The sequence below is a fragment of the Varroa jacobsoni genome, unplaced genomic scaffold, assembly GCF_002532875.2.
Source record: "Varroa jacobsoni isolate VJ856 unplaced genomic scaffold, vjacob_1.0 scaffold_852, whole genome shotgun sequence".
Taxonomy (NCBI): domain Eukaryota; kingdom Metazoa; phylum Arthropoda; class Arachnida; order Mesostigmata; family Varroidae; genus Varroa; species Varroa jacobsoni.
Genome location: NW_019213754.1, coordinates 2,679 through 20,093, shown reverse-complemented (window position 1 = coordinate 20,093; position 17,415 = coordinate 2,679). Strand labels below are relative to the sequence as shown.

Genomic DNA, 17,415 nt, shown 5'->3' with positions numbered 1-17,415 from the left:
GTCAATGGCGATCGGCAACTACTTTCCTGTATCTCAACTACAAATTTTTATGCTTTTAATATGGTGTCGTCAGTTTCTTGAGTTAATGAGTGATTTCGCTCCATCGATTCGTTGTTGCGTGCTCTTATATATAACACGTATAGCAGTAGTTGTAAAATCGAGCGCTTACATAAATCACTCGCCCCCGTTGACGAAGCCCCCTCAGTTAGCCCCCTGAATCATTATCGCCATTACGACGCCGAAGCGAAGTAAAACACTACTCAGCTTCATTAGCCGAAAGCATTTATTATAGTATAGGCATAGGCTGTGAATATTATATTATAGTATGTAAATAACAAAGGCATACATACGTTATAGGTCCACTGCTCTTTTGATCCTACAAACAAATCGTATGCTTAAAAATCGTGTAATCTTCGCTCTCATTGAGAACTAGTAGCTTTGAGCACATCGCTCTAGGAGGCGCTGCTCGAGTCAGCGTTGCATGTGTTTGTACCGAAGCTTACTAACGATATAAAATAGGATAGGAAAAAGATTAGTGTTTTTGTTTGAACAACGCTTGATAGCACTCTGTACTCAAACTGTGTACATGACGTAGAAAACAATTTCTTCCACTTGTACCTTGTTCTACAGGCAAAATTAGTCGCCTATTAAATAGGTCGATCAGGACAGAAGCCGACATTTCTAAAAAAAGTTCCGTTTGCTTATTGCACTACCAAAGCTACACATTGTCCTAACTAGCTCATTGTAGTAATCCCGGTTGTGTTGTAGCCTGACTAGAAGCCTTTGTACGGCTCCGTAAATGAGGAATACCGCTAAGTCTAAAACATTTGGAAGTTATAAATTGTTCGCACCCTGACCCTCTGGACTTCTTTCGTTCAAACTCCATTGGTTGTGTTTTTTATAGCATGTACGCTATATCAGTAATTGTTTCACGAGTAAACTGTAACAAAGGGTCGGCGCAATGCGCCAGAAGACGAAATTGAATCCAAGCTAAAACTACGATGATAGTGATAGTGATAAGAGGCTATTACGGTAAAACAACAATCATCGACCGGTACATTAATGAAAGCAAATTGCTGATTATGTTGCAGCCGTTGTAGCATTCGTAGAAGTGGTGATTGTAGGATATCATCATACGTTCAATACAGTATCACTGCTATTTGTTGCGCAGGTAGAACACAATACGGGGTACAGACTTTCGCATAAACATCCAAAAGGATGAAAAAAACGCGACACAAAAGGGAAATAGACGAAAAACGAAGCAAAAGCTAGAACGGCACATAGCGTTTCAGCTGCTTTTAATTCCCTAGAGCTCGTTTTTAAGTCAATCAAAGCGTCATTGACTGATTGACGAACTTCTGACTTCGATGGTTATTATTGATTCTTTGCTTTACTTGACTGGCTACGGGGCGTTCTGCAGGCCTCCTCCTGCTGACAAAGGCTACCAAAAGCTGTTGTTCGACTAGCGCCAGCTGCCGCTTAGAGAAAGTCATAACAAAACTGAAATCACACGATCATTAGCCCGTACATGGCCTACATTATCGGCAAAACTCGAGCCTGGTTTTACCATCGTGTGTACGTTGGCCTGCGTTTTACTGCGTAGAATATGCAAAGCGGTTGGCTACCACGGGTTCCAGCAGCACCACGTTAATGTTGCCTGTCACGACAGCTCGTACAATGCCTGTCTCATTCAGGAGCGAAGAACGTGGACACGAATACTAACACCGGCACCATAAAAGTGAAGCATCTATCGCATGTTTCTGGTCACAGACAAGATGCTAGAGGACAATTACTTGCTACAGAAGTTACACAGAACACAAATAGAAGCGTGGTGCTCAAATATCTTACAGCGTCTATAATAGAAAAAATAGAGTAACGCGTGGGTAAATAGTGGGCATCATTTCGGAACACCGATGCTTGTCTTGCCGCTGTCTATCAGTTGCAAAGATCAAAACTTCAGCGGTTATCACTAGAGAAAAGAACCTCGAAGAGTGATCTCTCTTCGAAAATTGCGTATTATCTCAGTTTTTTTTTTTTAAATTTTGAGTGTGTGTGTGTGTCAACAATGCGTCGCGCCCGGTGACGCGTCCCGACCAGCTAAAGGCTACGGTCTAAACAGCGATGCCGGCTACTAAGCAGAAATGTTGCAAAAGTGAAATGGTCGTGTAATTGCAGGACAGTCGCCTAGAAAGCTGAAGAAGGACAATGTCGTTTTATGCTTTCTTGATGATGCGCTAGGTATATGCCTTCGAATGTTATTAGCAGTTCAATTTTTCTGCATCATAAACATAGGTGCAATGTCCTACTGCGCAATACTCTCTTATGATAATTAGCCCTTTCCTGTACCTTAAGATCACTTACTTCTAACCAATGGCTACAACATTTCAACGAAGCCGCCTGATTAACAAATCTGTTCGCGGCAAACTAACCGCTTTTCTTTGCAGAAACCAGCGGGCATCTACATTGCGTACAGATAGACAATGCCGTAGACAGGTCTAATCACGTTTCGAAAGCACTGTTGCCGCTAGTATATTGTACTGTATGACGATAGTACGCTGTCGCAGGAAAGTGCTCGCTTAGATGGCCGTTGGGCCTTTTAGTAAATCTAGCCCATATAATTCGATCTTGCGCTGTCTAGCTCGCACCCGTGACGTAACAATTACGACAAGGGACCGGCGCTTAAAGTTCCCATATGATTGAGCTGTAATAATTCTCGCAAACAATCGACACCCTCTCGAAAGGCGACGCAGTGACGTTCATTAGTTTCAATAATACGGTGATGTAGTATACAGTAAACTAGTCATCTAGACGTGCTCTGTGCCCGTGGTTCTGCCTGGCTGTTCGCTTGCAATGCAATATCTGTATTCCACTGCTTATGTAAACGTGATTCTGCCATGGGGCATTTTTCTTTCGGCGTTTTGCTTCGCGCCGCACTTTCAGCTGCCCAGGGGCTAGCGAGCACAGCGCGACTCTTCGGCGTTTAGAAACTATTCTGTTAGGGTTATACCGATGGTGACACAAACGGTTACGATGATGGTGACTGATGCCGAAATGACCTAGGGGGACGGACGAGGTTAATGGCCGCATCACCGTTGCGCTCGTAATAGGCGCTGAACCAGCAACTTTTGATCTTAAACAAAAAGAGCACGGTGTTTCCTCTTTAGCGCCGTTCTGCCTCTGCGGCGGTCCAGCGTTCTTACGCCGTCAAGGTGTCGCGGCGAGTTGACGATCATTGCTGTTTACCACATCGTATTATGGTAAATTGTGGTCAACTTTTATACCGTCGTTTACCGTAGTAGTACTATATATAATTATGTGCGTACACAAGAGACGATCTCTAGAAGCTCGGCGCTAGCGCATTCTTTTTGCCTAGTCGGAGATCGTCCACCGGAGTCAAGCGTACTTCTGTTCGCTTGCAGCTTTGTTTACTACTAGAGTCGCTTGCTACACGACTTACAACGACCTTCGACCTGCGTTTGAGCGCTGGCGTCGGTGCGAAACCCTTACACAACCGCCTGCCAAATTTGTAAGAAGAGTTGACCCTTTAATCGCTACATTTTCCCATAGCGATAAATACACTAGCAGGGGTTCTCGGTCAAGCCAGCGTTACTATCTCTGTTATGCAACCATGCACCAATTATATAGTAAAGGAAAAAACAGCAAATCTCTTTAGAATTTTCCACATTTCGTCTACTTACATCGATCTAATAATGCCATAGTCTCACTGCACGCCCGCTTGAAAATTAGTATCCGTTAGTAGCGATTTATTGTACGGACAATCTTCTGCGTCGGAGCTGAATCAAAGGTAACAAACACGGCTCTGTCCCGCTAAACACGGTACGTAGCGGCTTAAAAGATGACTACTCCTTCTCGCAAATGGTTACCCCTCTTCTAATACCTACACCGAAAAGAATCTATGATTTTTAGAATAGGGTCACAAATCAAACTACTCAGTCGACAGGAACGACAAGGTTCGAGGGGCTTTTAACGTCCGAAAACAGTTATGTCAACATGCAACATACTATTGTCTGATATTAGAATACTGTTCTACAGAGGAGCGTGTAGGCGATTATTGACCATTTATATACTACTATTTTTTGTGAATTACGTACTTTTATTTTGGCCAGGTAGTCTTTATATCTGTCCTCATATCTAGGTACGTATGATCACAGGCTAGCTATTCGACTAGAAGGTAACGATATCACCACTCCAAGATCTTGGAGGCGGTATCATTACGTTTCGGATACATTTTTTTTTGTTAACAGAGAAAAAAAATCTATTGACGTCAATCTAAACGATGGCATGGCGACTTGGATGGTGATGACTTGTAAAAGTTTGCCTACCCACAAAGTCTATGACAAAGATGATCCAGCTATTTAAATAAAGTAAACCGAAGCTATCGGATCGACCGACACCTATGTTGAATTGTGCCTACGGTGAAGACGAAGAATACGACTTATCTACTTTGAATTTGCGTCCATCCCTATCGCTTGGCAGCTTTGTATCATGTCTGTACGAAAGCTATACTACTGTTAATTAAACTAACGTATAAGAAATGGCTTATAATGAATTATTAACGTAATGTTTCTGTTATTGTTGAGTGTGTATTCCAGGTGTTCGATTGCGAGCTCGATCTTCAGTTTTCATTGCAGTACCCCCATTTTATTAAAAGAGGTGGAAATCAACTCGTAGTGATGATCCAGCGTAAGAAAAAGTATAAAAATCGAACCATGCTTGGGTATAAGACGCTGGCTCAGAACACGCTGAACATGTGCGAGGTAAGGCTGAGCTTTACGTCAAGCAATTTCTTTGCTTTTTGGGTCAGTCATTCGGATAGTTATAGACCGCTCTGGTTGCTTGACATCTTCGGAATTCGAGCATACTCACACATATTAGTTTTGGCATGCCTGTACCAACAAGGTCCTCGGATATCGGAATCATATAGTCGTTTGATTACATTGAAAGTGAATAAATAGCTGTGTTTTATCTAACTGACATGTCAATGGAGTGGAGGTGGGTCTGAATCTATTTGATGCTGAGAAACTAATATTGCCGAGGTTCCACGGGGTTCTAATAGTAGACTGTATTATAATTATTCCACCAAGTTCAGTATCAGCCCCGTTGACAGCATAAGATAAACGCAAAACGATCAACATGGCAATTCCAATCGAACATACTATAATGGAACGCATGCATGGCACGCCGACCATACCTATCTTCTGATACTGAACCCCTTGACGACTCGGGCCATCACACATGCATAAAGCATGCCATGTTCGCGTCGTTCACTTTCCTTATGTTTGTAACTTATCTCAGTGTGTAAATTGTACGATGGTAAGCTTCACGTTGAAAACTAATAACTTTGAATGACTTACGTATGCTAAAGGTAGTCCTAGTGTGGCTGGCGAGCTATTCCAGTTGGTCTAATGTCAGCTGTAGCAGTACAGATCATGAATCCAACGAAGACCGCGCAGGAGTGGCAGTGACACAGGATCGATGTTGTTGCTTTGTATGCACGGTCCAATTGCTGTTGTTGTTTCTGTGTCCTCTCTGCAAAATGACGTTCCTATCCCTTGATCCGATTTTACGGACAATTCACGCGAAGGCGCGCATTAGTTTCTAAAAGGTGATCTCGCGTTAATTTGGATTTGCGGAGTCAGCTCAAACAATGACAATGCACAGGCGAAAAGCGCCGATAGCTAGTAGATTTGGCCAAGGATTCCGTACGCATCCGAGGCCCTCACACTGTCTAGTACGGTTTCTGCTGTTTGTCAGGTCAGGGTTTGCTGTGTCCACAAGGACGCCCAAGCTGTGGACGGAGCACTTCGTTTACACGAGGCATTTCATTGCTCTTTCTGTTACTGAGTCCCGGCGGATATCGATTGCTCGGGTTCGCTTCGAGCTCTACCGATCAGTGCTTAAGCTGAGCGGCGATTCCATGAATAATTCCGCCAATCTAGCAATGCAGCACGTTCACTCCATTGCGTTTCTCCAGAATGGCTTCTGCGAGCTCTTCGAAAGGCTGAATCGAGGCGGACTAGTCTGAGCAAACTACCAAACGATAGCAGTAAGTATCATCGAGATGACGATGGAAACGAAAAGTGACCTTGACAGCTCATTAACGGGACGCCATCAATATCGAGCAAACGACCCATGATACGAAAGCGGCCAAACTCTTTTACCAATTCAGAAACAGACTGATTAACAAGTTGGTAGTACTTCTAGTACGTTGTCTCCAGGCGGATGAACTCGGACGACAACAAAACTTGCTCGGAGTCAATTAAATGCCCATTGATACGGGCACACGAATCGCCTGGAAGCATCTCGTCAGATTGCATTCCAGTAGCAGAGATATATCGGAGTGAAAGACGCACGGAGTTTTACCACATGGAAGGAGAAGTTTTTTTGAAGTAAAGTCCACAACTGGCTGAATTGTAGAAATAGGTAGTACGTGACTTAAGTTTCAAAGACACAAGATGTCTGAACGACTGAGACTACATACCCGCACTCTCCTGCTTTACTTTTTTCCATATTTTTCTATACGGCAGTCTAATACACCATGCTGCAGATGGTCGAAGTGAGTCCACAATGGATGAGTTGAAAGGGTACGATCGAACATTCAAATCTTGTGTATCACTTAATATATGCGTACCTACACTGAGGTAAGTTAAGAAACGTACTCTAATCGACCAAAAAATATAATTAGGCACACAGACTAAGCAATTTATAGTCAGTGTACCGGACTGTCGTATATATAATAATTCAATTAGGATCCGTACAACATTGTATTTGTTGACAACTTTAACCCTGAATAACTTGTATCACGAGGATACTATAGTCAGTGAACTACATAAATTGTTCACATTAATATTCTTGCCAAAATTGAACCCAATTGATTTGATGCTAGATCCGTCTAGCTATTTGTGCCTTGGCGAAGTTGCTAGACATTGCGGTGGCCCTTAGGTAGGCCATTATTACACACAGTGATGTTGACATCGTTGTCTATATTGCCACCTTTAACCCGTTGGGTCTGTAACTAACCAAGGTCGCGCGGCGATAACCACGCGCCCAGAGCCCACAAGCCGCTCATAAACGAGTAACCTTGTCACCTTTGGATTCAGAGGATTATTCTGCCATAACTATTGATTTGAACTCTGGATTCAATGAGTGATTTGTTAGCGGCCTAAGTATCTTCGTCTTGACCTGGCTCGAGTCAGCTTGAAGGTAGAAGTTCTAGTATTTTTTTCGTTTTATGAGATGACCCAGCTGTTCGACGATAATGCGATTACTAATTTCTCCTTTGAATGTTTGACTTGTTATCGGCCATTTTCGCACGGTGAACAGTGACAATAAATGTAAGTTTGCGTTTTGATAAATTCAAAAGGCTACCTGCTTCCGCGTCCAGCCAGAGGACTAAGAAGGACAGATTCATAGTAGTTTACGATACGTAATGAGTGGATCAATGTCTTGCGTAAGATCTACACAGAATCCATCTTGCTGAAGTATAATCTTATCAATTATTTTGATAACCGATAACGTGGAACTTTGGGTCCTAGACAAAATTAGCATGGACATAATTAGTAACTTCTATTGGTGCGCGTGAACTGTGACAAATTATAACAATTATAGTAATAGCATAACATTCGTTCACTTCTAGTAACTTTAAAACTTTTCTTCCTCTTCTCTACTAAAAATTTCACATTTGAATTTCCAGGGCTTCCCAATGTATGTGCTACAGTCCCTTGAATATCACAGTAATTAACATAATATAGCATGATTTTATAGAACTATTGGGTATGTATCATCTCTATTTATCTTGTTTCTCCTATCGCTCGTAACTTTGCCGCGCATTTTGGCTTACGAAAGCACGCAAATGGACATGGCAAATACGACGGCGGGAACGTCACTTATTCCATCTGCCATTGCCGTAACTGAGTTGAATGGGTGGTTGAAGCAACAAGATTTTGAAGAAAGAATACAGAAGGCGTAAAGATTTGTCAAGCCTAAACGAGACCTTTTTCTCGTTCAAACACCTACATAGATATACGGATCAACACGATTATAACGGGGATCTCTGTACCGCCAACAGCAACATGCGTTTGACTAGAGCTTGACAAACAGCTTTCCTATGCTCAATTCCTATACTAAGAGATCCACTCGAGAACCCGACATGACTAAACGAGTCTAAGAGGCGACACGGTAGAACTGTAAAGCATACATTAGGGCACGCAGGTCTGTACACGATTTGACAGCAGAAGGTAACCTGTTATTCAAAGGCCTTGTATGCAAGTATTTGTTTTATTGCTTTCTTGTGCACGACTATACGCGCTGCTATTTTGTTACCACCTTAAGATTAAGGCTAAATATAAACATTTAAAATGTACGATCTTAACTTACTGAGATTATTTCCAATTTGCTATCATTCATAATTTTAATATATAGATATATATATATATATATATATATATATATGGTTGCGAGTCAGGTTCCAGTAAATTGTATATCGCAAGCTTACGTATTGAATTTCTTATTGATTTTCCAATTTATCTTTCGCGCCGTCCCTGAAAGACGTCGTATCTGCCGCTTTCCTTCTAATGACTAAGTTCGGCGGTTCAAATCCGTCATCTATTATTTCGTGTCTTCTTTTGACACTCACTCTTAGAGATAGACAGATAGAGATAGTTATTCGAGCTTCTAATAAATCAAATATAGAACGAAAATTACTGGTTTTGATTGCTATTCTAGGTCCTTCAGGGCCCAGTGGACAAAGAATTAATGTTGTTCGAGCCTCGATCGGACAATCCCGATAAGGAAAAGCGGGGTAGCGTCGCTACGCCCGTGGCGGTTCTCACAATGGGTAGTCTAAGCACGCTCCCAGTTGTGGAGGACAGTGTCGTTGGACTCGGCCTAAAAGGGATATCAATTAATGAAAGGTTCTCCGATGACGATTCGGATGACAACAGCTCAGAGGTCTCTGACGAAGACGGAACTGCCGCCGGAGGTGGAACGGGTGGCGGTGGAGGGCGAACTCGGAGAAGAAGTCTCAGGAAAACGAACAGACGTGGTATGTGTTAGGAAAGCATAATGAATCATTAGCCATTTTTAGAAATCACACAATTTATTTGATATATTTCCGAGTGAATGAAAGCTCTAGGTGAGGATTATCAATGGAATACAGTACCGTTTCAATAAGATAATTAGAGCAACAGCTGATTTATAACGATTCTACCTTCGGTGCTAATTATTAACGTCTCTCTGAACATATGTATACTAGAAACATGTACGTTGCTAGTAATAATACTACTACTACAATTCGTTACGTTATTTGACGCCATACCGAATGTCGAACTGCGTAGGTTCACTGAAGACGAGCCTTTTATCGCCTAACGCAGAAGAGCCCCCAAGCGGAGGTGGGGGCGGCGGCGTGGGTGCGCAGAGCCAACGCAACATCAAACAAAAGTTTATCGCGCTTCTGCGCAAGTTTCGTGCTGCCGATGACGTCGAAGGCGCGTCGGATGGGGAACAAAGCGCTATGGGCGATGGAGCGGCTGAGGAACGGCGCCGACTGGAGGACCTCCTGTTTGATGAGCTCTCTAATCTATCCGATTTGTCCGGTGGCCAGGAAGAGAACGATGATCTGTCGATTACGTCGACACCGAAGCCGTCGTTACGACCGTTCTTCTCAAGTCTTACGTTGGTACCGCCGAATCAGGACGGTAAGCAGTTATTACCATTGTCGAGAAATGATTAGTCATTCGGTGAAAGGTAAAATGTACGTAAAGTTAATAGTAGTAATAATGAATATATTCGTATTTATGCTAGTCAAATACTGTTTTGATCGGTACCAAATTACAATGTGACCTCTTTCATTCGATGTTAGGCCTTCGTTAAAGGGAATGTTACATAGAAGGCATGGCGGAGGGTTTTCTAGGATATGCACTTGATCAGAGATAGATAGAAAAGGAACTTTTTGCCTTACTAACTTATTCTGTTTTCAGTTACATCGACACTGCAAGCATAAATAATTAGGAATTATCTGCACAAATCTGTTATGCAGGCTCAGCAAAGGGTTAACTATCGTCTCGATAGACGTCCCGTGATCTCACGTTCCGCTTGGTCTCGTTATTTTTTCGGGATGGGATTTTTATCATATATTACCGTTTATGTTTACGTTACGTTTAGTTAAGTTAGTTAAGGTTATGCAAACCGGTTAAGGTGACTTATTTTATTTAGTCGCATATATCTCTTTACTTAGAATTGCATCTCTGGAATCCTCGTCATCGACTGATAGGCCTGTTGAGTACAAAAATCGGTCGTCGGCCGTAAATGCATTTTGAATCTGTTCGAGACCAGCTTTTGCTCGATCTGTAATCTAAATAAGTCTATTGGCTTGCGTCTTGTGAGCTGCGGCCTGCTTGCTGCAAGGTGTCACTACTGCTGACTGATTAAAGCGGCCGATGAGGCCTGCACAGCCGTACCGCGTCTCTAAATGTTGGGTGCCTGCTCATTAATGATGTGGTTATTTGTTTGTATGTCTCTGCTCGTCTGGATTGGTTTTGATTGGATCGGTTAGTCGGTAGTGAGAACACTTAGTTACTCCTTCACATTTACAGCTCATATTTACAAATGTGTAAGCATGAAACGCAGACAAACAGTAACATGGACAAAGGTTTAACGAAGCAGACGTCCGGTCAAATAAATACTGTACTTTCTCCTCCGTTAATATAAATAGTGAAAAGTGACGAGCAGGGTGGATGCTCTGGGTAGGTACTTGTAAATATGATGTCATTTGTAGTTTTCTGACTTATACCAACTGCGCCTGCCGTTTGTAGCGGGGCCTACAGTTTTGATTGGCTTAAATAGTAGATTATCAATGGAATAGGGATAGATAAACCGAACAAGAGAAACAATTAAATAATAACACTCATTAAAGTTGGTGTATGGAAATTCGCGTCGCGTGGCTGGCGAGCAAGGCTCTAAGGCCTCCGTATGATTATTGTTGTTGTCAACAACTGGGACATGACCAACTACCCCAATATGAAATCCTATATCACATATGCTTTTTACCACTATCTAAGTCGTACGTTTTAGTTTCATCACATTGCGTATAGTTATGTCTTGCACATTGTAGTCCATTCATGTACCGGTACAATAACTTAGCAGTTTTCGTGGAGGACTGATAACCCTTGAGTAGCGTTAGCTAGTTTTCTACTCTGAAGGACGCGGTACATCATGTGTTTAGCGTCTCAGGCAAGCTTCGAATGTATTGTCCCTAAGTTAATTCTTATAATAAGCGTCTTTATTATTTAACTATACAAAAATACCCTGCAGTCACGCGAGCTTCATGAGAATCCCTTCATTTCACGCAAATCATGTAATTACGCACAGGGCCTAATGGGAAGAGCTTCTGCGTTGACCACTGTAATAGCCTAGATGCTGAGGCGACAAGAGGGTATTTGTTTACCTACTAAGGAATTAATTTTTCCGCTTATTTCTTTGATGTTTATCACACAGCGAAAATCGTCAGTACGTAACGTAACGTTGAAAACGGCTTTTCGCTACGGTAAAACAGCGCTAACAACAATTCTCCAAAATTCTTCTTACATAACAATGGTACTCAGCGGAATATTACGTTATCTCATAATCGCTGATTTAGATCTAATCATTTATGGACCTCTAGCGTTTTTCCTATTTTCCTAGGTGATTTTCTTTCTATTTTATAGGTGATTACATCGAATACGATACTGATAAAACGTGAACTAATTTTCAAGCCGCAGCAACACGTAAATTGTGTCTTGGGACATGTTCGGCGATGGGTTAGTAATGAGTGGATGGCATTCGTATGTGAACGTCATTTGCTTATTTAACACTGACAATAAGTGGCATATGGCGTTCACTTAGACGCTTATCTAATCTGCTTTCCCGTTTTTACGTCACTACGGGAAGGTGCGAATTTAACTAGCTATACAAGCCTAAGGAAAATCTGCGATACTCAGAAATGATGGCCGTAAGCTGTGTTCTACTGTATAACAACTGACGAGTAAAATTAATCATTTTTCGCTGTTAGAAGGAAATGTTTAAAAAAGCCCGCCATAGATTACAATTCGAAATATACCAGTGACGAGTTCAACGAATATTTACGTCTAAAGGACAAATGCAAACAGTGTTTTCAACATGGCTAACTCAATTTTTCCATTCCATTTGCTGAGTCGTGCATCTGTCAGACTTTTTGCTGTAAAATATTGAGGCACCCGTTATGGATAAACGATCAGAAGATATGGGTATAGTTAGCTTATCGACTTGTGATTCTTTTTTGTACGGGCCATTAGCCTTCTGGTGGTGACCCAAATTCAAGATGGCTCTCTATTGGAATATTATCACAATAAGAGGATATTCAATCAATTGTTTGATTGGCATCTTTCAACGGCTTGCTACACGTGACGCAGAACACAGACTGCGGATGTAATTCTTACGTGCGGTAATGCCTACATTTATCACACAGTAATTATCTTACTGTGGTTATCGTTAGTACTCTATATAATATATTGACTCTAATAAAATCTTCTGCGGTTAGTTTTGCGATAAATTAGGTGACGGGAAAGCGGGACACTGCTTATGAATGACAGAACCTGTGTCAATTGGCTTTCCTCTTTGATTTCGGGGGTTGTATTGGTCAGGACGTTTTCGCCATTGTCTAAGCGCGATTCGTGATAGCTTGCAAAAGCTAGCTTGACGTAATACTTCAAATCGGATTGTCTATATGATGGCTCTACTTTTCTGTAACAGTAAATGATTATTATGACGAATCTGAAGTAGTGCAGTGAATCTGAGCTCCGATTTAAATAACAACTTCGAATTTACGTTAATTGACGCGCGATACTTCAATGCACGGTTCCAATGAATCGTTTAGAAGACAAAGATCCTGTTATTTATCCTACCGTGTGTCCCCTTCAGCTCAGGTTATAGGATTGGTTATCCATTAGTGTGGGTGGATCAAGATGCCGTGATTAGGCACATGCGAGCGCTTCCCGTTTATTCTAACATTCGTTATATTTAATAAATTGGCCATTATCGGTCGTGTTGATTGTCGCTGAATCGTTTGTCACCGCGCACTTGATTCTAGACGAATTCGCAACCTGGGTTAGAGCAATATTGAACAAGTAGCAAGCCCAAATGCAAGCTGAATTACAAAATACATATTAGTTGTAAGTTATTGAACTATTGAATGTAATTATAAGTTGCCTTTCAAACACTCAAAGTTAGAGCAAGAACAAACTGACTCATATTTGTGTAACTAAAATTCTCTAGCTGGGCCTTGTCAGACACATCCAGGCGCAAGGTAACACCAGACGCATTCTTCATTAAATAACACGCATACAGACACGACACCGTACTTGATCGTGACCGACGCAGAAATTCGATAGATTGCACGATGTACGTAATCATATGTGTTTTGTATAAAACGGATGGAAATTCACAAACATAGCCTCAAATAATTTTGCCTATAAGCTTAAGTTAATTTTCTAACAAACTTACCAACATTTGCGAATTGACATGAGGCGTAGGACTAAAAATTTTCAAACACGCTCAGGCTAACTTATTGCCTATAACTGGTAAGTACGTGTTTCAAGCGTACGATATAGTTAAGTTCAATAATTTTTAAATTTTTATTGGTATTATTTTCCTTGAGAGCAAACATCGATAAGTACTTAACTTATTCGAGCGTTATCTTTATAAATAGTAATTTAGAACTATACATCCCGGTGTGTTAATCTGATTGCGAAAAGCGTGCTGTTGTTATGTTTACGTGGATATGTCATCGTGGGCCCGCTACAAGATTGGGTTTGTTATGTCACCCGTAATAGAGATGTCTTGACAAGACGAACGTGTACTCGTGACTCAAACAGCTATCGCAGATATCTATTGTAACGGCAAATAAACCCGCATGTCTGACAATGACGGAACATACAACTTTTCCGGATTGAATCGACTTGGACTGAGGTTCACTGGACCAAATTTAGAACGATGACGCATCGGGATCCGGGATATGACCCTTCATTAGCAAACAATAGAGTTCTGATCTAAAAGATAAAGTCGAGCTAAGGACCTGTTATTACTGTCATCGCTGGTATGTCAAGTTTATGTGGATGTTTCTATCGATTAAGTAGGGAAATACACTAGTACCAGTGTCCGACAGCACGTACTCAAATCAGGAAGCGTTGTTTCCGCATACGATTACTCTAGCATACGCAAACCCGCAGTGATTTTAGCGAGCAGATGAATCTTAACCCACTTTTTGGTCTCGTCCAGAATTGGGTAAAGTTATTCGAGGGCTGTACGGGTCAACTGATCAATACGGGTCAACTCTACCGTATTAATAGCTGTATTACTGGGTCTACGTTCGTTCTTTTAATGCTTAACAAACATATTAACAATACTGTTTTTACTTGTTAGACGTTTCCATAATGATTTGATTTAATTGGTCTTTCAGGAATCTCCAAGTCTCCCACAAATTTCATATCAGCGACAAAGGCCTCGGCCAGCGAATCAGACGAATCGGCCTGTGACTCCACACCCGATGAAAAGAAACTTTTCGAGGTAATGATAACTTACTAAGCCTGTATGATAACTGTGTAAATAGTTTAGTATATTAGGCCTTGGGTAAAAAGCAACGAAAACTACGGCCGCTTGCTAAACAATTGAAAAGAACGAATTTCGTCGCGCTGAATTTTTACTCTATATACAGTTTGCTTCAAGTGTCTTTAATTAGAAAATGATAGAACTTATAACCAAATACGTGCACGTATATACACCGATCATTTTACATTAACTGTCTTCGGATATGGATTTAAACTCGTATCAGAGGTAAGTTAACATGAGCGTCTGTAGCAAGTATAAGAAAATTGTTATCATTGCCTTTCTCATTACATGTTGATATTATTGAAAGCGCTATTAATTTCTACACAGCCTTACTCTAAACAAATAAATAGACGTGCTAGTGGCACAATATATCAAATGCTATATATGTGTGCTTTTAAAAGCTCCGACGATATGTCCGTCTCCGGTTTTTGCTCCACCTTACGCAACGCGTATATATATACACGGATATATCTGTTAAAGTGACAGAAAATTGTTTCAAAATATTATAACTCCATTTTTGTCGTCGTCGGCATCGTCGTTCTTGGATTATTATTTTCGGTTTTGGTGGGCTTTGCAATCATCTAACTAGCGTTTTTTCCTATCCTCTTTCTCTCGTCCGCCTTCATTAGTCGTCATGTAATTCCTTGGTTGGTCGACTGGTCCTGATTTTGTCGACATAACTTTTAGGTCAGCGAGCTAGGGCCAAGTCTTTTTCGCTTGCATTTCGTATGCGTATACGTTTCGTAATAAATTCGTGACGACACACAAGCAGCGAGGAAAAGAAACTCGTGTATCGCCTCTGCCACAGCCTTTGCACATTGGCAACTGAAACAGTGCTCCTAAATTGCCCTACGCCTGGGTATTGTTAGTGAGGATTATGTTTTGGAATATATGGATCGCTTCTTACAAAACTGAACAGCTGAAATTTAAGAGCGTTGACTCATAGATGCTCTGTACGAGTGAAGGCCTCATTGTGGTAGGTTTATGACGATCTAACGGCTCTCCTTGTTTCGTCACGTTGTTTATATTTATTTTAGGACGAGCCAGGTCTGCCATCGTCGTGCTATTTGCTACATTCATCGGAACGGCATTCGGCAGCGGTTGCCTCTGCTCTGAAATCCATTGTAAAAAGCGTGTCTATTGTAGCTTCCGGGCCCGAGTTGAAAGCCGCACTTGGTGCTCTCGTGCAACGAGTTCAGAACTTTTGTAATAACAACTCACGAAATCCAACTTCTATTAAGGTACTACGATTATTGATGCCTCTTGTTAATTGTTAACGGGTCTTGCGTCTCTATTACTTAGGGAATCAAGGGCTTTTGTGGTTACATTATTTGCAAGGTGAGACTGTGCTTTTCATAAAACCATCACAGAAAATCGATGACTAATCATCAAAACCTAGTATGTTTAATAACGTATATCTGTGCGTAATAACATTATGATGTTTACGAATTGTTTGTACTGTTTCGCAATGTTTGCGTTAGGTGGTTTTAATGGGAGACGATTCATTCGTTAATCACCTGCTCCGTGTGTACGTTGAACAATTTTCCTCGAAGACCCCGGAATGGATTAACTATTTTCGGTTTTTTCTTATCCCACTCAGCCAACACGAAGCCGCTATCGCAAGGTGACAATTAACACTGTATGAAAAGATGGGAAAAGTTGAATTTTCCATACACAGACATATGCGTTGGGTATCACTGCTCTTCGCCAGATCCTTTTTCTCAAACTTCTTCAGTTATACGTGTGAGATGGAAGATCCATAGAAGGATGCCTCCGATGTTTTTGTTAAACAAGGAGTTTTTATTGATGCAAGTTGTTTTATTCTATTCAATATTGGTACATTAGGCGGAACGACTAGAGTAATCATGCGCTTCGCATGATACTCTGACTTTTTATTCTACTGGCCTCCAATTCAACTGCGTTTTGGTCTCGCCTTAGATATCTGGCTAGCGTAGATTCATCGTATCCGTTTGCTGACTCATCGTGGTTCGAAGCTCTTGCCGGTGCTCCTCTATATGAATCGGAGATCGCTTCACGGATTGCCCGCTATGTTAATTCACCAGTCACCTCAGTTCTTCAATTGCCAATTGCCGAGGTTATGCTGACATTAGCAAAACAGGACTCTACTCAGGTGGGTGTCATAACTATAATGTAAAGTTTAAATGTCTATTTTTTAAACTTCCTAGAAGTCCATTCATTCATTCATTCATCTATCTAGAAAAGCCCCGATAGCCAGCGAAACATCTAAGTAGCGTTCTATTTTCTAGACGAACTGTGTGTAATTGTGTATATTCGGAAATAACGGATGAAAACACTCACAAGTTAGTGGTTCTTCAGTATTCGTCTATTATCACATGGTTCGTTAATAAATTTTTAGGCGTATAAAAAAGGCATGTCCATTTCTTATCGATCGGCCCTACGCAGCTATACGCAGCTTGTATTAGTCACTAAAATACGTAGGCTATTTGTATAATGCTACTTCTGTGTTGGCAATCGGTAATTTTTAATTACTGTTTGTTTCGCAGGCATTCGTGCCATTTGTTACCGAGGTCCGCATTGAGGGTGTCGAAGACTCGACCTCGCCCCCTGGCGACAGTAAAGCTACTGGCGATAACAAGGTACCATTAGCAAATATAGCACCTATGTGATCTACCCCGTTTTGTTAGTATAGTGTGTATGTAATTCATAGAATGATAGAATGATGTGGTCCCGGGCTTTTGGTACCCTCATATTTTAGAAGCCTTCGTCCGAAAAGCAATTACTTGGAGTTCGATA

The 17,415-nt window shown here is 41.4% G+C and overlaps 1 protein-coding gene across 6 annotated transcripts in view; it reads left to right on the top strand.

Moving 5' to 3' along the window:
- The window catches only part of KrT95D (phosphofurin acidic cluster sorting protein KrT95D), a 40,762-nt gene that overhangs the window by 20,698 nt on the left and 2,649 nt on the right, over positions 1–17,415 (top strand). For all 6 annotated transcript variants that reach the window (XR_015312669.1, XR_015312670.1, XM_086970064.1 and 3 more), the window contains 8 exons: positions 4,614–4,778; positions 8,746–9,064; positions 9,357–9,716; positions 14,492–14,598; positions 15,678–15,881; positions 16,122–16,264; positions 16,579–16,771; positions 17,166–17,258. Coding sequence is in view for 4 of the 6 variants with exons in the window: in XM_086970064.1 (XP_086826190.1) it covers positions 4,614–4,778; positions 8,746–9,064; positions 9,357–9,716; positions 14,492–14,598; positions 15,678–15,881; positions 16,122–16,264; positions 16,579–16,771; positions 17,166–17,258 (1,584 nt within the window). In the remaining 2 variants the exon portion in view is untranslated. The remainder of the gene's footprint in view (positions 1–4,613; positions 4,779–8,745; positions 9,065–9,356; positions 9,717–14,491; positions 14,599–15,677; positions 15,882–16,121; positions 16,265–16,578; positions 16,772–17,165; positions 17,259–17,415) is intronic.